Below are 18423 nucleotides of genomic sequence, written 5' to 3' on the forward strand. Positions count from 1 at the left end.
AAAAAGGAAGAACAAAACAATAATGAACATAGTGAAGAGTATAATGAAAAATAAAATCATTTGTCTAAGAATTTTTGGGCTGAAACTATATCTTAGAGTATATATATATATTTTTTAAATTTATCCTTAAAAAAAAGTATAAACATGGGTAACCTGACGTGAGTCATTTTAGAGTTTTTGACTATTTTGTATATCCTTATATTCTAGATGAGAAAAGAAAAAAAAAAAAGGATGATAAAGCATAAGTCTCCACGCAACCAAGAGATACATCTGACCCAGTATTCTGGGACCCGATCTTAGTACCAACGGGTCGTGGACATATGAGGGCGGGGGACCGGACTATCCGAGCAATGGAATCGGAAACTTGAGGTACGGTGGGTGAAGGAAGAACATATGCAACAATACATACGCAGAAAGCAGCGTCAACGACGGCGACGGCTTCATAAGAATGAAAAGAAACTAGCGTGCCATTTGCACCACAAAATCCCGTTCACCGAGCAGGACCAATTCCAACTTCCACCCGCGGCAGAACTCCAATCTAAGTTAAAAGATGAGCAACATCTAATGGCTGTTATCTTAAATGATCGAGACCGAGGATTATTCATAAGTCAATCATGTGGTATACGAGGTTTGTGAACCAGGGAAGAAGAAGAAAAACGAGCTTTAGTTACGTTTGGCAGAGCTTTTCTTTTCGTGTCAGAACGGGGAACGGAAACCTTGTTGTGTTCCTGGGAAAACCTCAAAGTATTGCTAAAGAAGGATTTCATCGATTAAGAATAGTACTTGGAAACCTCGCAACCGATGTATTTTTCCTTTTCTACAACGAAGTTTTCTTTGAAATATATATACATATCATTTACTTTTCACCCTCCACTTAGGAAGACAGGTGCTGAACGGGTGGCCTTCGTCAATGCAACGACCCGTAGTATGGACTGTGACGAACGACACCCAAGCGAAAAGGACCGGCTCGAAGTTGAGAGGATGCTCACAGTTAATAAACGACTTTGCGTCTGTCTGATGGTTCATCTTGCACGAGAGGAGGAGCACTGGCACACATAGTTGGGTTGACAAGATTGGTTAATGACATGGTTTAGATGCCAAGTCGTCGTTGGATTACATGTCATGCGACAAGGATCTGTCATTTAGTAGTTTAGTTATCGGTGACATTTAAAGAATAGTTTTTTTCTTCCTCTCGAGAAGACAATTGAATATTGCAAAGTCTTTTCATTCCAGCAATTAAAGACAAACTTCTCTGCGAGGTCTCTTTCCAAGTGGTAGGAGGACTATTTCTTCGCATACCTTTCCATCGCTCCGCGGTCGTATCGCCAAGCAACCTCTACTCTTCTACATCATTCCATTGCCTCTGCTTGCCTCGGGTCCTCTCGTTGAGAGTTCCGGACACACCCTAATCTGCTTCCCGTTTTGGCTGCATTTAGGTCCAATTCTTGAACCCCTGCCGAGAGACGAGTTCTTGAGCCCTCCGCGATAGAAATCGGGGAAAAGAGGTGATTTTTCGGCTAAAGAACCACCAAGTTCCAATCGTTACTTTTTCTTGCGTTCAGAGAGAAGAACAAGCCTTCTTCTTGAAGGGAAAGACGAGAAAAAGAAGCAATCTTTTTTAGCCAGAGGTTTCCGAAATTTCCAATTCTTGGTGCGTTTGGTTCTGCTTCCGAATCCTCGAGTCATCGCCAAGGGAAACGGAGGACAAAGAAGTGATTTTGTTCAGCTAAAGATGGGGAAAAGAAGCCTCGGAGGGCTGTCAACCCTGTTGTGGATTTATTTGGTGTGCGGAAGGTGGCAGCTCTCTGATTCTCTCAATGGCGAAGGTGCGTTCTCCAGTACTAGATCGATGGCGGATTCGACCTAGTCAATGATCTAACTGTTTCTTGTTTCTTGTAATGTAGGCCGAGCTCTTCTGGCATTAAAAGGCAAAGTAGAGGTCGATCCTTATGGCGCTTTAGCAAATTGGGATGAGGAAGATGATGATCCATGCTCCTGGTGTGGAGTTGAGTGCACTGATGACGGAAGAGTCGTGGTTTTGTGAGTGATCCAAATTTCTTGAATTATAAATCTCCCTTCTTACTTCGTTCTGCTGTTTTCCCCTTGAGTGTTTCTGAACCTAATTACTGGTTTAAGCAAATGGGATGAGAAGAAATAGTAGATGCTATTGATTTGTTGTTCTTTTTTAATCAACAAAAAGGTATGGAGCTTAAGAAATCTACTGGTTTTCCTGTAAATGAAATATAGGCAGTTTATTTTTTCTTTTTGTAGAATTTTACAAATTAAATATTACCTCATCCGAAGTATCCCCTCAAGAAACAATTACAAACATCCGACCATTGCATACTTTCAATGCACCAACAGAACCAAATGAAAACTAATCATCATCTTGCAGCCACTTTAAGGATCTTCTACTGCTTATCAGATTCCATACTTGGCCAAGATTTAACAATCACAATGATTAAATACTGCAAAAAGATTGAGATTTATTATCGAGCAATTTCCCGGGAAAAGCCCCAAGTTTTGAATTTTTCTTGGATACCGCCCCTTATTTCCAAAATGCCCAAAAAGAGCTCCTGCTTTTTAAAATGATAAAAATACCCCACTGACATCTGAGCACTTTGATATTTGAGTTTCCGACAAGAGCCAACTAGACTGAACCAGTCAAACTGGTTCGGTGTTATACTGAATCGGTTACAATGCTTTGAATAGGGTTATTTTGGTTCAGCCGAATTGGTGGTTATTGTGTTTTTGGATATGGTTATAAGGTTTTTGGTTAAATCGAACTGGTTACTGTGTTTTTTATTACAGAATTGAAGACACTGCAATCCAGTTTTAATTAATTTAAATTCAGACAAACATTAATTATTAACCTTATTATATTTCTTATTTAGGTTTTAAATATACATTCTTATTGGTTTACCAAAAAAATGTAAAAAAAAAACTTGACTTCTATGCTAGTTATAGTTATAGGATTTTTTATTAGGACTATAATGTTTTTCTCAACACAACTGAGTAATAACGACTCAAAATATAATGCAAACTAATTTATCACCCTTACTATGGTTTCAATTAGGCATTTTTACTGGTTAAAAAAAATAAAATATAAAAAAATTAACTTCTATATTTGAACAGTGTTTTTGAATAGAACTATTGTTTTTTTGGCACCTCCACAAAAACAATTTAACTGGACTGGTTCACCTTGTGAGCCGATCCATGCAAAGAGTGGGAGACTGCTTTTGGATGTCTCATCAAGGATATTTTCAGCACTAAGGGAAAAGAGGAGTACTCTTGGGGAAAAACAATACGAGAGGCTCCTTCCAGGAAAACCCAAAATAGGGGCTTTTTACCAGAATATGCCCTTAATTATTAACAGTTTTCTATTTTTTTCCCTACATAACATGCACGAGTCTAGTCCAGCTCACCGATCAATCATAATATTCTTCCCTCTCCTATCGGTCAGCAGGATATCACAGCATGTTTAGATTCTGTCAACCATTTGTACAGCCTTCTAATATAAGTACACTTCAGGATTAACAGATGCTTGCCAATTACATTTCTCGAACATAGGCTGTAAGTTCCATAAGTAACCTGTTCTATGATTATTAGATTATTACTCCTTAACGCCTTGTTATTTACAACTAACCAGCAAAACATTCACACTGATACAGGAGCCCAATTAATCCAGACATGCCAAACTGTTGAGTCTTACTACACCAAATTTAGGAACATGTACTAATATGAGCTTGAAGTGCATCACCTCCAAATGAATCATATTCCAGAAGTTAAACCAATATTCCAAAAGCATCTCTATTGTCACTGCTCAAAATATTGGTGTGCAGTCATGTCAGTCTGCAACAATGATACCTTAGCAAAAGTTTGCTTTCTCTATGCTGTAGTTTTTCCAGCAACACTGTACATGGTTCTTTTGGCATTAGTATACAAGTCTGCAGACATACTCTTCAAAGAGATGTAGAATGTAATGATTCTTAATCTCTCCTTGTGTTATGTATGTTATTGGAATTTATCCAGTCAGAATCGAGCTTCATTAGTTTGATTTTCAAATTACTTCTACCATCCATAATTTACTGTCTTACAAACTTTTAAATGAAGATGCTTGTTATAGAATTTTTGCTTGTACAGTATTTTGTTCTAGTCTAATATCAATTGAATTTTTTGCTCTTTAATATCTCTCTAAATTTCGTTTTCTTGTTGTAGGAACTTGAAAAATCTTTGTCTTAAAGGGACACTGTCACCTGAAGTAGGCAAACTGATACACTTGAACACTCTGTAAGCATTTCTAAGCTATTATGTGTTTATAATTGTCTAATGCATGTGATTCTTTTTTCTCGATTCTCCTTATACTTTTTGGTTGCTAACACTTTTTCTGCAATAAAATCCTTGTATATTTGTTAATTGTGGGCAGAAGTGTTATGGAAAAAATTATCCCTTCATTTCAAAACATCTTCTTGGGTTTATTTTGCATAATCCTATTGCCATCTTGTTTTGTAACTTTAACGTATTTCCAAACAACTCAACAATTTCAATACAAGACATGGTAGCTGGTCCGTGACATCCCCATTATGTTACTCTTTCATATTTCTTCTCATGCATCTACATGTACAAACATAACAAAGATTAATGTGATGGATACTCAATTTCTGCAGTTAACTTGGGTTGACTCATACCTGGGGACTGTTAAAGCAAGTAAAATTTGAAAAAAAAAAAAGGAAAAATGGTCATGTGGAAATATTTATGATGATATTTTGCTGAAATCGAATCAGTTATCTTGTGAGTAACCTTAGTTTGTTCATTATACTGAAGGAACTTAGCAGCACAGCTATGTTATTCTTCTGTAATTAATAGTTTTTCTAGGTATGTTCCAAGCATCAGTCTCGCTTAACCTAGTTGATGTAGAATAGAGTAGGGAAGTAGAGAAAAAGAGAAATGTGAGATAAGAGAGGAGATTAAAAGACTAAAGTAGATGTAATTCTTTTCATTAAGATCCGAAATGTTTGATCCATTAACAAGCTCTACTATTTATAGGAGTTTAGGAGCCTTATATAATTAATGAAGACAATGATTTCTAAGAGTAATATCTTAGGATATTTGTATGTCTTTTAGAATTTCAAAGTATGACTTCTAGAATACCTAAATAGTAGATGAGTGCACTTAATACAAAAGAAGTTCCTAGAAAGACCAAAAGGCTTTTTATTTTTCAACACAACTTTTAGAAATTCTAGGCCAACTAATTGATGATTTTTTGTTGATATATTTGCCTAGAATAAACTTTTCTGAAATCCTTTGTAAAGCTTGATGGTTCTATATCATTTTCTCCCGTGGTAAAGAACTCAACCCCAAAGAGTGATATGCATGGTATTAGTCTAATAAGTCTAGTGCAAAGTCTCGAAGTTTCTCTAAAGTAATCTAAGTGCCATCGGAAGTTGGATGATCACACCACTTGACAAGAAAGTGGTGAGTAATGCTACTAGTAAATGTAAAAAGGTGGTTATCAAGAATGACCTCTATGTCATCCCTATGTTGTAGGAGAATCGGTACTTTGGGAGGATTATCACCTGCAAGAAAACCGACAGATAGAGGAGGCTCAAAAGTACCATAATATGGAGTGAAATCCTTCACATTGAAAAATTAGACTAATATTTAAGTTGGAAGGCAAATCAAGCATATATGTATTAGATCTCAGTTTTTAGATAATGGGAAAATGATCAATTGCTTAGGTATACAACTTTTTGAATGAGTTTTTAGGGAATCTCTCAGGGTGAATGTGAACTAAGACATAATCACCAAATTAAAACTCTCGACTTCTACGATATGTATTAGCAGCAAGTTTGTAACTTTCATTACTTAAGACAATTTTACATTGAATCTCATTATGCAAATCATGAATATGTTGAGCGAAAAAGTAGGTTGTTTCTAAGGCACGATAGTCAAGTGGAATGGGTGCAAGGTCGATTAGTGTGCAAGGAGTATAGCCGAGGATAGTTTGAAATGGGTTTTTTATGATGGAGCAGTTGACTAAGTTATTGTATGCAAATTCTATAATGGGTTAGGTTAAGTCCTGGTTTCTGTGTTTCTTCCCAACTAAACATCTAAGAAGATTTCCTAATGAATGGTTAACAACCTCAGTTTGACCATTAGTCTGGCGGTGAAAGGTTGAGGAGAACTTTAATGTTGTGCCAAACACTTTCCACAAAGTGTTTCAAAAGTGGTTAACAAATTTCACATCCTTATCGGACACCATGGTTAAGGGCAAGCCATGTAATTTAACCATTTCTTAAAAGAACAATTTAGCAAAGTGTGAGGTGTTATTAATCTTATTATATGGGATCAAGTTTGATGTACTTCTCAATCTCAAAAACTTGTCAAGAAGCTTCCTCCAGAGTAACGAGGAAACTAAGGAAGATATCCTGTTGGATGTCAAACCTTAACACATTAACAAATCTTCAGATAGGGATGATTTGGTCTTTTTCTATTTCACACCTAAGTAAAAGTTTTTCAAATTGGGCCAAATACTTTGCCACATTAGAATTCAATTGTTTAAGGTTTAACAATTATTTAACCAATTGGCTTCGAAAGTAGATTGGTAAATATTTTTCTTTAATTTTTTTTTAATGATTTCCCATTGACTGATGGGAGGTTCTCGATGGTGTTCGAGACTATGTTGGATATGTTGCCAATATTCCTAGCGGACCCCACTAGTTTCATTTTTGCAAATCATACACGTTCATTATCAATCATTCTATACCACTCAAAGTAGTCTTCCATGCTATCTAACCAATTAACAAACACGTTTGGGTCAAACCTACCATCAAAGTTCGGCACATTCACATTGACTCTTCTAGCCATTTCCCCTAGATTGTCAGCAAACCAAACTTGTTAGCCCATTACTCGAGTTTGTGGATTTCTAATAGATTCTAGAAATTCATCGTTAAGATCAAAAATTGGTCATCACGACTTGTAGGAGCATGATTGTGAACAGGTACCCTATAGGTGGACTTAAGATTTGTTCAAATTGGGGCTTGGGGAGTAGGTAAAATTTTTTGACTTGAAACAATGGATTGTGGAGAATGAACATGTTGCTTAATTGACTCATCAACCTCCTCCTTCATGGGTCGATTTTCAAGATGTTGGAAAGCTCTAAGGACTTGCGTTATTTGGTCACATAACTGGTTCAACATTATATCATGATCTACTAGCTTGGTCCTAAGACTGTCTATCTCGATTTCTTGGTTTAGGGATTCATCAGGATTGGTTTGGTTTTCACCTCATCTAGTCATGATTCTAATTTTATCGACAAATTACCTTTTGGTAATGAGGTTGTTAATTGATGCAATGCACAAGGTAGAAATGCAATGTTTCAAATGATTCTCACTTTTTTTCCCTCACTTTTTGTTTTGTTTTGGTATTTTTTTTGGGACAACTTTCAAGGGTTCAAATTTTAGTGGTATTGTAGTTAATAGCTAAAGGAGAGAGGATGATAAATAAAAAAAGAAAAAGAGGGGTGAAGCGTTGAAAACCACAATATAATGAAATATACAAATTTTCTTTCCGACGAAAATATTATTAAAGTTTTCAAAAATTTACTTAGCACTGAGAATTATGTGGTCCACTAATTCTACAGTGACAGTTGCCCCAAAGTCCAACTCCATACGCAAGGGGTTGACATTGGAGGTGCAAGGATCTTTAAGTGTTGATTGAAGTTTTTGCTGCTAGTTTGAACCCAATGAGGTACAGTGCAGGTTTCTTGATGGGCTCTAATACCAAATTGATGTAGAACAGAGTAGGAAAGTAGAGAGAAAAAACAGAGAAGAGAAAGAAAGAGAAGTATGATATATGAGAGGAGAGTAAGAGACTAGAGAAGATACAATACTTTTCATTCAAATCTGAAATGTTTGATCCATTAAAAAACTCTACTATTTATAGAGGCTTAGGAGTCTTGATACAATTAATGAAGAAAATGATTCTCAAGAGTAATCTCCTAGGAAATTGGTATGTCTTTTAGAAATCCAAAATGTGACTTATAGAATACGTAAATAGTAAATGAGTGCACTTAATACAAAATCAGTCCCTAGAAAAACCAAAAGACTTTTCAATTTTCAACACAACTCTTATAATTTCTAAGCCAACTTATTGATAACTTTTTTTTGATATCTTTGTCTAGAATAAAATTTTCTGATATATTTTGTAAAGCTTGGTGGTTCTCCATCGCCAGTAGTTATCTGTTTATGTTTCATACTTCCTAAGGATAGTTATTTCTTGCAAATACTCAACATTCTCAACTATTTTATTCAACTTTGGAACACTACTGTTGCTTAATTTTGAAATTACTTCATTGATATTCTTTGCAGCTTCCCCTGTGTAGCTCTTGTAGTAAAAATTCTGAGAACTATTTTTCTGATACTATGATCTGTATTGTCATTGCTGTTTTACTTTTTTTTTTCTTATGTAGAATTTTACATAACAATTCCTTCTATGGAGCTGTTCCTGGGGTTATTGGGGAATTGCAGATGCTGAAGGTATTGGATTTGGGACACAATAACTTTAGTGGAGTACTTCCATCTGACCTTGGGGATGTTGCTTCTCTAGAAACACTGTACGTAAATGACTTAACATCATCTATTGCTTTCCTTTCTTCAGTTAAAAATCCAATCTCGAAACTGTTTAAATGCAGTGTTCTAAGAGGAAACAGATTTGCTGGTGACTTATTATCAGTATGGTCTAAGTTCAAGATGCTCTCAGAGGTTCAGGTTGACAAAGAACTTTTGCCATCAAAGAGGCAATTCATTACAATGTCAGGGTATTCATAGTGCTGAACAGTTAAATGACTTTTTGTTCTCGAGTTTATACAACTTGGGAGCATTTAGAAGGAGAAAAAAAAAAGGATCTAAGCATTTAGCCATACATTTTTTCCTGGACACGCCCTAAACTTTGTTGTCACAAAATGCACTTATTTGTTTATGATTTAAAAAAAAACTTAGTTGATGTTCTTGTTAAAAAAATAAAAGTACAAGTTGACCAGTTTCAAGAAATTTGCATTTTGTTTGACTAGATGCATGCTCAGACATTATTCTATATGATTACTAAGGACTAATGGAGTCACTACAAAAGACATGATACCTCTTTAGTAAAATAGTCTAACGATGAAAGGCAACAGTAAGAACAATAAGCAAAATATAGAGGAAACAGTGTCCACTTTCTGCCTGATGAACAGGTTTGAGCTTACATCAATCCAGAGCTTATCTTACTGTCTCTGACCAAAGGGCAATCTTTAATATACAGATAAGCAGGGAATGTTGAATGACCTCAAATACTACAGATTTGGCTAAACTTTCACTTGCATAACTCCTGAACATCAAGTTTATCTCTTGTAGGGATGTTGTGGGTGCAATAACCCGTGGACTTTTGGGAGTAGAATTTAAACAGAATGATGATGCACATGACAACAAAAACCCAGGAGCACCTGATCCGCCAGCTAATTTGAATAGTCGACCACCTCGTTCACCATCAGCTCCACCACCACCTCATCCACCATCTCCTCTGCCACCTCCACCTCCTCCACCACCTCCACCACCTCATCCACCATCTCCTCTGCCACCTCCACCTCCTCCACCACCTCATCCACCATCTCCTCTGCCACCTCCACCTCCTCCACCACCTCCACCACCTCAGTCACATCCAATATCATCATCTTCTTCTTTGATTATATCTCTCTCAGTTGGAGGAGTAGTTTGTTTTCTGATTGTCCTTTCTGTTATATACTTGTACCATAAACAAACAAAAAAGGTTGTCAGTGTAATGCCCTTGATGACAGTTCTCAATGGGCAATCGCAGAAACCACTTGTGACAGGTATATTTACCTGTCATGTATTTTGGACTTCATGTTATTTTTTGCTGCATTCATGAATATGTGTGGTTACTTGGCAGGTGTACCTGCATTGAGACGATTGGAACTTGAAACAGCTTGTGAGGATTTCAGCAACATTATTGGTTCATTATCAAATTGCAATTTGTACAAGGGTACACTTTCAAGTGGAGTTGAAATAGCAGTGACATCTGCGATTGTGACATCAGCAAAAGATTGGTCAGTACAAGATGAAGCTCACTTCAGAAAGAAGGTACTCTGCCAGATCTCTTCTTTTGCTTCTGATAATAGTTGTAATCGGTGTTTTTGCTCCAATAATATTAACTGCTGGTTTCAGATTTCAGACTTGTCCAAAGTAAATCACAAGAACTTCATGAACCTTCTTGGTCATTGTGAGGAAGAAGCGCCTTTTACCAGGATGATGGTTTTTGAGTATGCTCCAAGTGGGACACTATTTGAGCATTTGCACAGTGAGTATCTAGAGTATCGCTCCAATTTAAGTGCAGTAAAATCAAAGTAGACCTTATTCAAAATTGCTGTGTGCAAGCAGTACATTTATCTACAGTAGATACTTAACAAGTATAATACCTATTTTTGGTTTGCATAATAGGATTATTTTTTTTCTATAGTATCAGATATCTTACTTCATGACAAATGTTTGGGGTGTATACTTCAATTCTTTGTGTTGGGACCAATACTCTTATATATCATGTTTTACTCCTAAAATGCATTAAAAGAACAAACTTTTCTAGTTACTTCATATTTCACGCAAATGAAGCAACTAATGTGCCATTGAGATGTCTGAAATTAGGATGCTAAAAATTCGGTCATCTACCATAAAAAATTTTGAAAGGCATCTTCAGTAAATTTCTCCACCTTCACTTTTTCCTAACTAGCAAATTTTGTCATACTGTCTTCTAAATGAAATTTCTTAAAAGCAACATGTGGTTTGTTTTGTAAAAACTAATGTTGTCTATCATATAGATTGTCGCCTTCCTTTGATTCCTCAGGGTTCTATTTTGACCAAGTACTGGGTGGTCTTGCAGTTAAGGAAGCAGAGCCCTTGAACTGGACCGCACGTTTACGCATAGCCATGGGACTTGCTTATTGTCTGGAGCACATGATGCAACTTAACCCCCCTCTAATCCCTAGAAATTTGAATTCATCATCCATCTATCTAACCGAAGACAATGCAGCCAAGATTTCTGATCTTGAATTCTGGAATGTAGAAACAGAAGCAGACATGGCATCATCTGAAATCACAAAGGAGAGCAGCATCGTGTACAAGTTTGGAATAATTCTACTGGAGATAGTTTCAGGAAGGCTTCCATATTCAGAGGATGATGGCTTACTTGTGCTTTGGGCTAGGAGTTATTTGAGTGGGAAGAGACCGATAAAAGATATGGTAGATGCAACCCTGGACCCGGTGCCTGATGAAGATATCAATGCACTAGTGGAGGTGATTCAATCTTGCATAGATGAGGATCCAAATGAGCGACCAACAATGAAAGAAGTCGCTGATCGAATGATGCTAATTACGGCAATTCCACCAGAGGAAGCTAATCCAAAGGTATCGCCACTGTGGTGGGCAGAGCTCCAAATTATTTCTTCAGAAGCTACCTAGAGATGGAGTTGGCAACAATCGTATGGCAGCCCTTCTTTTGTACTGTTTCATAGTGAAACTGCTTTTGCTACATTTGCTTCACTAGTTTGTAATTGTAATAGGGGAATTAAAAGAGAAAAGAAATTTAGTTTGGGATACTTAAAAAGAGTTTGTAGGTCTGTCTCTATTATGGAGAGAATGGAGGGCAATAGCCATGTGTGGAGAAGAATAACTTGGAGAGTACAAACAGCTTAGATTGTGAAAGTCTCTCCAGTATCCAATCTCAAGATTGGGCTTAAGATAACTTGAATTTACATAGTAGTTATATTATTGTGCTTGTGATGATGAATCTGACTTGTGTAGAAAGATGAGACACAAGAGAGCCCAATGAAAACCCCAAATTTTTCCCTTCTGTTTGTTCAATGGTAAATTGCATCACAACCCACAACATTAATGCCAATTTCTCCAGCTTACCATCATATTATTAGAACATGTACTAGTGATGCACTGTTTTTGAGCTTCTGCAACGGTTTGAAAGACAGGCTTGACATAGATTTCCTGTTCTACATTAGGAGACATCAATGGAGTGCATGGTTCTTTTATTTTCTACTGCTCTCACATTATCCTTGTAGCATTTTTGTGCTTGATCCGAACTACAGCATAGGTTGAAGTGAGCATTCTATGCAAATATGAAGGGAGAAACCAAAGGACATACCAAGTGTCTATGTATACAAACTCCCAGGATATGTCCAATCCAAGCAACATGATTTCCATTTCTCAATATCTTCTTTTAACCGCTTATCCTTTGATTTTGACGTCTAAATTTGCTTGAATCTGTGCATTTATCCTGGACAGATTTTGGATGTCCTCCTGGAATGGAATAATGTTGACAATCAGATCACCATGATGTGAAATCCCATTGCTGAGATGAGGTTGTTTCTGAGCGTATCCCTCTCCATCAGATAACATTATTTTTAACTAATTATTGTTCTCTTTATTACTTGTCATAAATTTGCCAAAGTTCTAATGAAAAATTATAAAAATTTTCAAAAAGGATGAGTTTGGTCAATCAAGACATACATACATTAAAAAAATATATTAAAAAATTAGTACATTAAATATTGTAAATGATGTTCTCACAAAAATTCAAACAGAAAATCTATCAAATAATTCACTAAACAATCTGGATGTCAGATAGGCATACCATATATTTTCAAGAGTATATAGAAAAGACATTAGCTGAACTTCGTTGGCCAATAATATTATTTTGCATATGACTACATTTCTAAAGTTTAACATCCTTTAATGGAGACCACAGGGAAGTCATAAAATAATTATTAAATCCATAAGAAAATAGCACTTTAGTTTTTCTTTTCTTGTCCAGGTCCATGTTCCATGAAGAAACCGATCGTATATTATTTTTGTATAAATTAATATTATATTCCATGAGAGAAAGGACTCTCATAGTTATTTCAATAATTTTATCTTTTCCTCCCTTTAAACCTATTTTTGTACCTTCCGAATGATCTTGGCTCTCCCAAGGACTCCTCTCCCCTTTTCTTCTTAGTAAAGAATGTTGTCTCTATTTCAACTATTTGCCTCCAATCAAGCTAGGGTTTTTTATATAAACAAGAGTTATATTAAAGCCTCTACTCCGACACAAGCAAAATCCTAGGACAGACAAAGGTTTGTCATCAACCCCTGAGTTCTACACCTATGGCTCCATCTTCCTCTTAGGCTAATATCTTCCAACAAGCACATAGTCTAGGAACCGAAGCTAAATTACAAAATATATATAACAATGCTATCATTTCACTTAAAATCAACCTTGTTAAAGTTGATTGTGCCAGATTTTCCTAAATTGAAGCCTAAATAGTAAATTTATGGGTAGAATTCCTCCGTTACGATTCCTTAAACTTTCTCTACCTAATCTATGAAAAATCTTGGGATCCTTTAAACATTATTAACTTTGCTATGATTTCTTGTTTTAAGGTTTTTTTTTTAAGAGGATACTGTCTAAGTTCTTATCGGAAGACCTTGGGTTATTTATGGTCAAAGCCTCTACCTCCTTCCTTGCAAGTCTCGCTTGGGTCTATGCCCTACTTGGGTCTCATTTCTTAGAGTTTTGATTGAATACCTCCACTCAAATCGGCTCTCTCAAATTATTGTTTAGATTGACAAACCCCTTAAAATTGATAGTATTATTATATTTGGTACCAAAGAAAAATTTACTCTATATATTACTATATTTTGAACCTCTCTCTCAAGGTACATAGATCAATAAGAGAGATCAGAGATTTTCTTGAATATATTGCTTTTGAAAAATATTCTTATTCTATGTTTTGAGTGTGGATTAGTGGGTCATGAAACATAATTCTATCCCCTTAATAGGCAAAGAATGATAGGGTAGACAGACATGTGGCCAAATATTCGATCGTTTCACTGTGATTAGCACGATCAACCAACCCGAGCATCGGGTGAGGCAAACATCATGTTGCACCTTTGCCCAAAATGGTAAACATTCCCCTCTTCACCGTCAACAATTCTAATTATAACCATCCCTTGGGTCACCTATAAAAGGGACCCTAGGTATACTCACATTTCAATACACAGAATATTATTAGCACTAGCCGACTAATCAAACTAGTCCATCTAGTCCGACCGATCTGAACTTCAAAGCTAACTTGTGTTGGGAAATCTAGATAGAGCATCATATATATTGCGAAAGAACAGAAAAATAAAATCTTATATTAAAAACAAAAAGGGTTTCATCGTCGTGCGAACATTGGTGCGTAAAATAAAAAGTACAATCGAAAACCGTACATGTCAAGGCAGAATTATTACATAGGGAGATCATAGATCCCTATAAAATCCTAGATTTATAGGAGTAGATGAAGAATGTTAACTATCCTCCTCTTTAGTGGTGATCCATATGGTAGATACGGTGAAGAAGCTTATCAAATCACTGTACGATCTTCCTCTCCACGCACACCACGTGATCAAGAAGGGGCCGACCCTTCTTACTATCCACATGCCCCAAACTAGGGTTGTCGGCTAAAAAGGAGAGGGAGGGAGGAGAATATGAGGTAGCAACTAAAAAGGATTTGGCCTATACCTCTTTGGTTCCTTGCTATTTATAGAGGTTTCATATCAACTTAACCCTAATGGATCCTACCCTATTGGATATTAGATCTTCATCCAACTATCCAAGCATCTTGGATTAATGGATCTCTACCCAATAATATCTTATTGGCTCTTATTAGATCTTATCCATAAGATCCAATAATTGAGGGGCTTATTGGATATTCAATAAGATAGGGGCTCTAACGGTTATCTCATATTCGAACATCTACTCATCGCAACATCTACCATATATGTGTGACCATTTAATCCTAACATCGAGTTAGTCTTAAGTCATACTTGTTAGAACTCTTTCTAACTCAGTAAATTATCATCTCTTATAATAATTAACTCAATTAATTGACTATGGATGTACTATGCTACTATACTGTAGTCCCTAGATGATACAGAAAAATTTAATCCATTTGACATATCTGTTCTTAGTTATCATGTATCTATAGTCTCTCATCCATCTAATATTTCAAAAACCATATACTGAGTATGGTAGTGTCAAACCCATACAGAATCTATTCAAGTTTCACTCTAATCGGATTCTCTTAGAGAACTCTTTCTCTCTCGATCTGAATGATTCTATCTAGAGATTTGTTTGAGCAAGAACATATACGATATTCCTCTAATGACACCAAGAGCGGATAATCCTTTATTGATACTCAATTGCCCTTATAAAGTTGGTTATTACTCCCGATGACCATTTGTATTAGATCTAAAACCTACAGACCTATAAGTTCAGTATCAAAGAGTGGAGTACTCACATAGGGCATCCTTGGTGTCTCAAGTCTAAGGACCAAATACATAATTAGGATCACAGAATTATTGTCTAACAGTGAGGTATCATTAACCATTTAGTATTTTGTGGACGAATCAATCAATGAACTCATTCTCCAATAAGCACATGTATTGTATCCATAGTGTCCCCACACGAGCAGCTATAAGACTTGCTAGTCATAGATGCCCTATAAGCCAATCACATGAGTGATGGCATGTGTGACTTGACACACAATCTTTTTGCTTATTATTATTATTTGGTATTTTATCACTTTATATTATCTATTGCATGAATATATTATGATGTTCATGGATCTATGCAATGAGAATCGAATCGTGATGAGATCACAATAATGAGACCGATTCGTCTTTAAACACAAATCCTAAATAATTTCGATCATAGGTTACTCGAGAGAGACATCGAGATAACCAGACAGATTAGTGTGTTGTATACTCATCCATATGATGGATGCAGCTGGTCTCATAGTTGCTCGTGTGAGGACACTAGGGATACAGTGTATGTGCTCATTGGAGAATAAGTTTCTTGATTGATCTGCTCACGGAATGTTGGATAGTTAATGATGCCTTATTGTCAGATAGTGATTTCGTCATCCCAATAGTGTATTTGGTCCTTAGACTTAAGATACCAAGGCTGTCAAGTATGAGTACTCTACTTTTTTATACCGGACTTATAGGTCTGGATGTTCAAGAATTAGCACAGTCGGTTATCAGGAGTGGTAGCCAACCTTACGAGGGTTATTGAGTATCGATAGAGGATCATCCGCTCTCGGTGTCATGAGAGGAATATCTCATGTGTTTTTGCTCAGACAAATCCCTAGCCAAGGTTATTCGGATTGAGAAAGAAAGGGTTCTTTGGGAGAATTTGATTAGAGCGAGACTCAAGTAGAAACTGTATGGGCTTGACAGTACCATGCCCCGTATATAATCTCTAGGGTATTAGATGGATAAGGGACTATAGATACATAGTAACTTATGACAAATAGGTCCAAAGGATTGTATTCCCCTGTATCATCTAGGGGCTGCAGTGTGATGGCTTAGTATGTCCGCAATCGATGAGTCGAGTGAATTATTATTGAGATAATAATTCACTAAGCTAGAAGGAGTTCTGACAGGTATAACTTATGGCCAGCTCGATATTAGGCCTAGAGGGTCACACACATTTGGTAGGTATTGTGATGAGTATAGATTTAGAAATGAGATATCTGCTGGAGTCCCTATCTTATTAGATATCCAATAAGCCCTTGAATTATTGGATCATATGGATAAGATATAATAAGAGCAAATGAGAGATTATTGGATATAGATTCACTAATCTAAGTGGCTTGGGTAGTTGGATGGAGATCCAATACCTAATAGGGTAGGATCCATTAGGGTTAAATTAACAAGGGGCCTCTATAAATATGAGAGAACCAAACACCCGAAGACTAGATTTTTTTTTTACTATCTCCTCTCTCCCTCTCCTCCTCATACTATAGCCCCTATTTAGGGCATGTGCACAGCAAGAAGGGGCAGTCCCTTCTTGATTGTGTGGTGCACGTGAGGAAGAGTTTTGGGCAACAATTTGATGAGCATCTTTGTAGCCCCTATCATGTGGATCACCGCTAGAGAGGAGAATAGTTGACCTCCTTCATCCTCTCCAACAGATCTGTAATATTTTTAGGGATATACAATATCCCTAGGTAATTCTCTTACACATAGTTTTTTGGTTTCGTGGGTTTTTGCACATCAACTTTTGCACGACGATGAAACCTTCTTTTTCTATGGGAATTCTGAGATTTTATTTTATTTTGTTCTTCCACTACGCATGTGATGTTGTTCCGGATTTTAAAACAAGACCAATCACCTCCATTATATGGACAAGTATACAGCATATTAGTATGTTTGGTTATCTCGATGTCTCTCTTGAGTAACATATGACCGGAATTATTTAGGATATATGTTTAAAGACGAATCGGTCTCATTATCGTGATCTTATCATGATCTGATTTTATAATACAGATCTATGGATATCATAATATATGCAATATGTAACATAAAGTTAAAATAATAATAATAATAATAAATAAAAAGACTGCGTAGCATGTCACACGTGTCATATTGGCTTACAAAACACTTATTATTAGTAATCTCCTACTTAACCTAAAGCTAATCACTTATATATCTAATCTTTATCAAACTCTTATTATGTTCAAAGATAATTTGAGACAATAGTTTTGTCAGTGGATCTATGGCTTGCATAGCACTTATGACTAGTAATATTCCACTTAACATAAAACTAATCACCTATATATCTAATCATCATCAGACTCTTGTGATATTGAAAGATAATTTATATCTAATCATCATCAGACTCTTGTGATATTGAAAGATAATTTGAGATAATGGTTTCATTAGTGGATCTATGATGTTATCTTTGGATGTAACTCTTTCTATGATATATTATCATGGGTCATGATCTCTCTAATTAAATGAAACCTCCTCGTAGCATGCTTCAACTTTTGATGAGATTCGAGTTCCTTTGCTCGAGCAATCACCCTGTTATTATCGCAATATAACTTTTCATTCAGACTTCTAGATCTATAATAACTTGTAGATCTATAATAAATTTCTTCATTTAGATTATTTTATTTTAGATAATGCATATGCTGTAACTATGCATACGAAGTGTGAAATGATTATTTTACATGTGATCATTTGAAAGAAAATTATTAAAATTATTTCTTACTTAAATTTAAATATTAATATTAAAAAATTATCATTCTTTTTAAATTTAAGCTTATTTTAATATTACATATTGACGGAAGAGTTTACTTAGAATTGACACACCGTGATATACTTCTGAGAAGTCTTGGATCATATATTCTCTTTCTTCGGTCACATCTTTCTTTCACATCCTTTCTTTCTCTTTCTCTGTCTCTCGATGGAGAGTTGGGTTTAAGCAACGACAGCCGATACTGAAAAGCCCAATTATCCGAAGTAGCAGATCGAATCAAGTCTATGGATAGATATT

General features: G+C 36.0%; 1 protein-coding gene across 3 annotated transcripts; it reads left to right on the plus strand.

The window, feature by feature from the left end:
- The first annotated feature begins 1292 nt into the window (after nt 1-1292).
- On the plus strand, nt 1293-11835 carry LOC135584425 (inactive receptor-like serine/threonine-protein kinase At2g40270). 3 transcript variants are annotated; one of them, XM_065172654.1, is made up of 9 exons: nt 1293-1826; nt 1905-2040; nt 4219-4290; nt 8471-8614; nt 8693-8818; nt 9393-9868; nt 9946-10136; nt 10221-10353; nt 10930-11835. In XM_065172654.1, the coding sequence occupies exons 1-9, from the start codon at nt 1733-1735 to the stop codon at nt 11505-11507; spliced, it is 1950 nt and encodes a 649-aa protein (XP_065028726.1). In that variant the 5' UTR covers nt 1293-1732; the 3' UTR covers nt 11508-11835. The 3 variants fall into 3 exon arrangements, with proteins under 3 accessions (XP_065028726.1, XP_018681080.2, XP_065028738.1); XM_018825535.2 differs by having other exon boundaries at nt 8693-8812; XM_065172666.1 differs by lacking the exon at nt 8693-8818 and having other exon boundaries at nt 1294-1826.
- Nucleotides 11836-18423: the final 6588 nt, after the last annotated feature.

Source organism: Musa acuminata, chromosome BXJ1-4 (assembly GCF_036884655.1).
Source record: "Musa acuminata AAA Group cultivar baxijiao chromosome BXJ1-4, Cavendish_Baxijiao_AAA, whole genome shotgun sequence".
In the NCBI taxonomy this organism is placed as follows: domain Eukaryota; kingdom Viridiplantae; phylum Streptophyta; class Magnoliopsida; order Zingiberales; family Musaceae; genus Musa; species Musa acuminata.

Bases quoted from the DNA above. Each gene is read 5' to 3' on its own strand.
- LOC135584425 (XM_065172654.1), top strand. From the start codon at position 1,733: ATGGGGAAAAGAAGCCTCGGAGGGCTGTCAACCCTGTTGTGGATTTAT. The intron at 2,041-4,218 runs GTGAGTGATCCA...TTCTTGTTGTAG, and splicing joins GACGGAAGAGTCGTGGTTTT to GAACTTGAAAAATCTTTGTC. The intron at 8,615-8,692 runs GTACGTAAATGA...GTTTAAATGCAG, and splicing joins GTTGCTTCTCTAGAAACACT to TGTTCTAAGAGGAAACAGAT.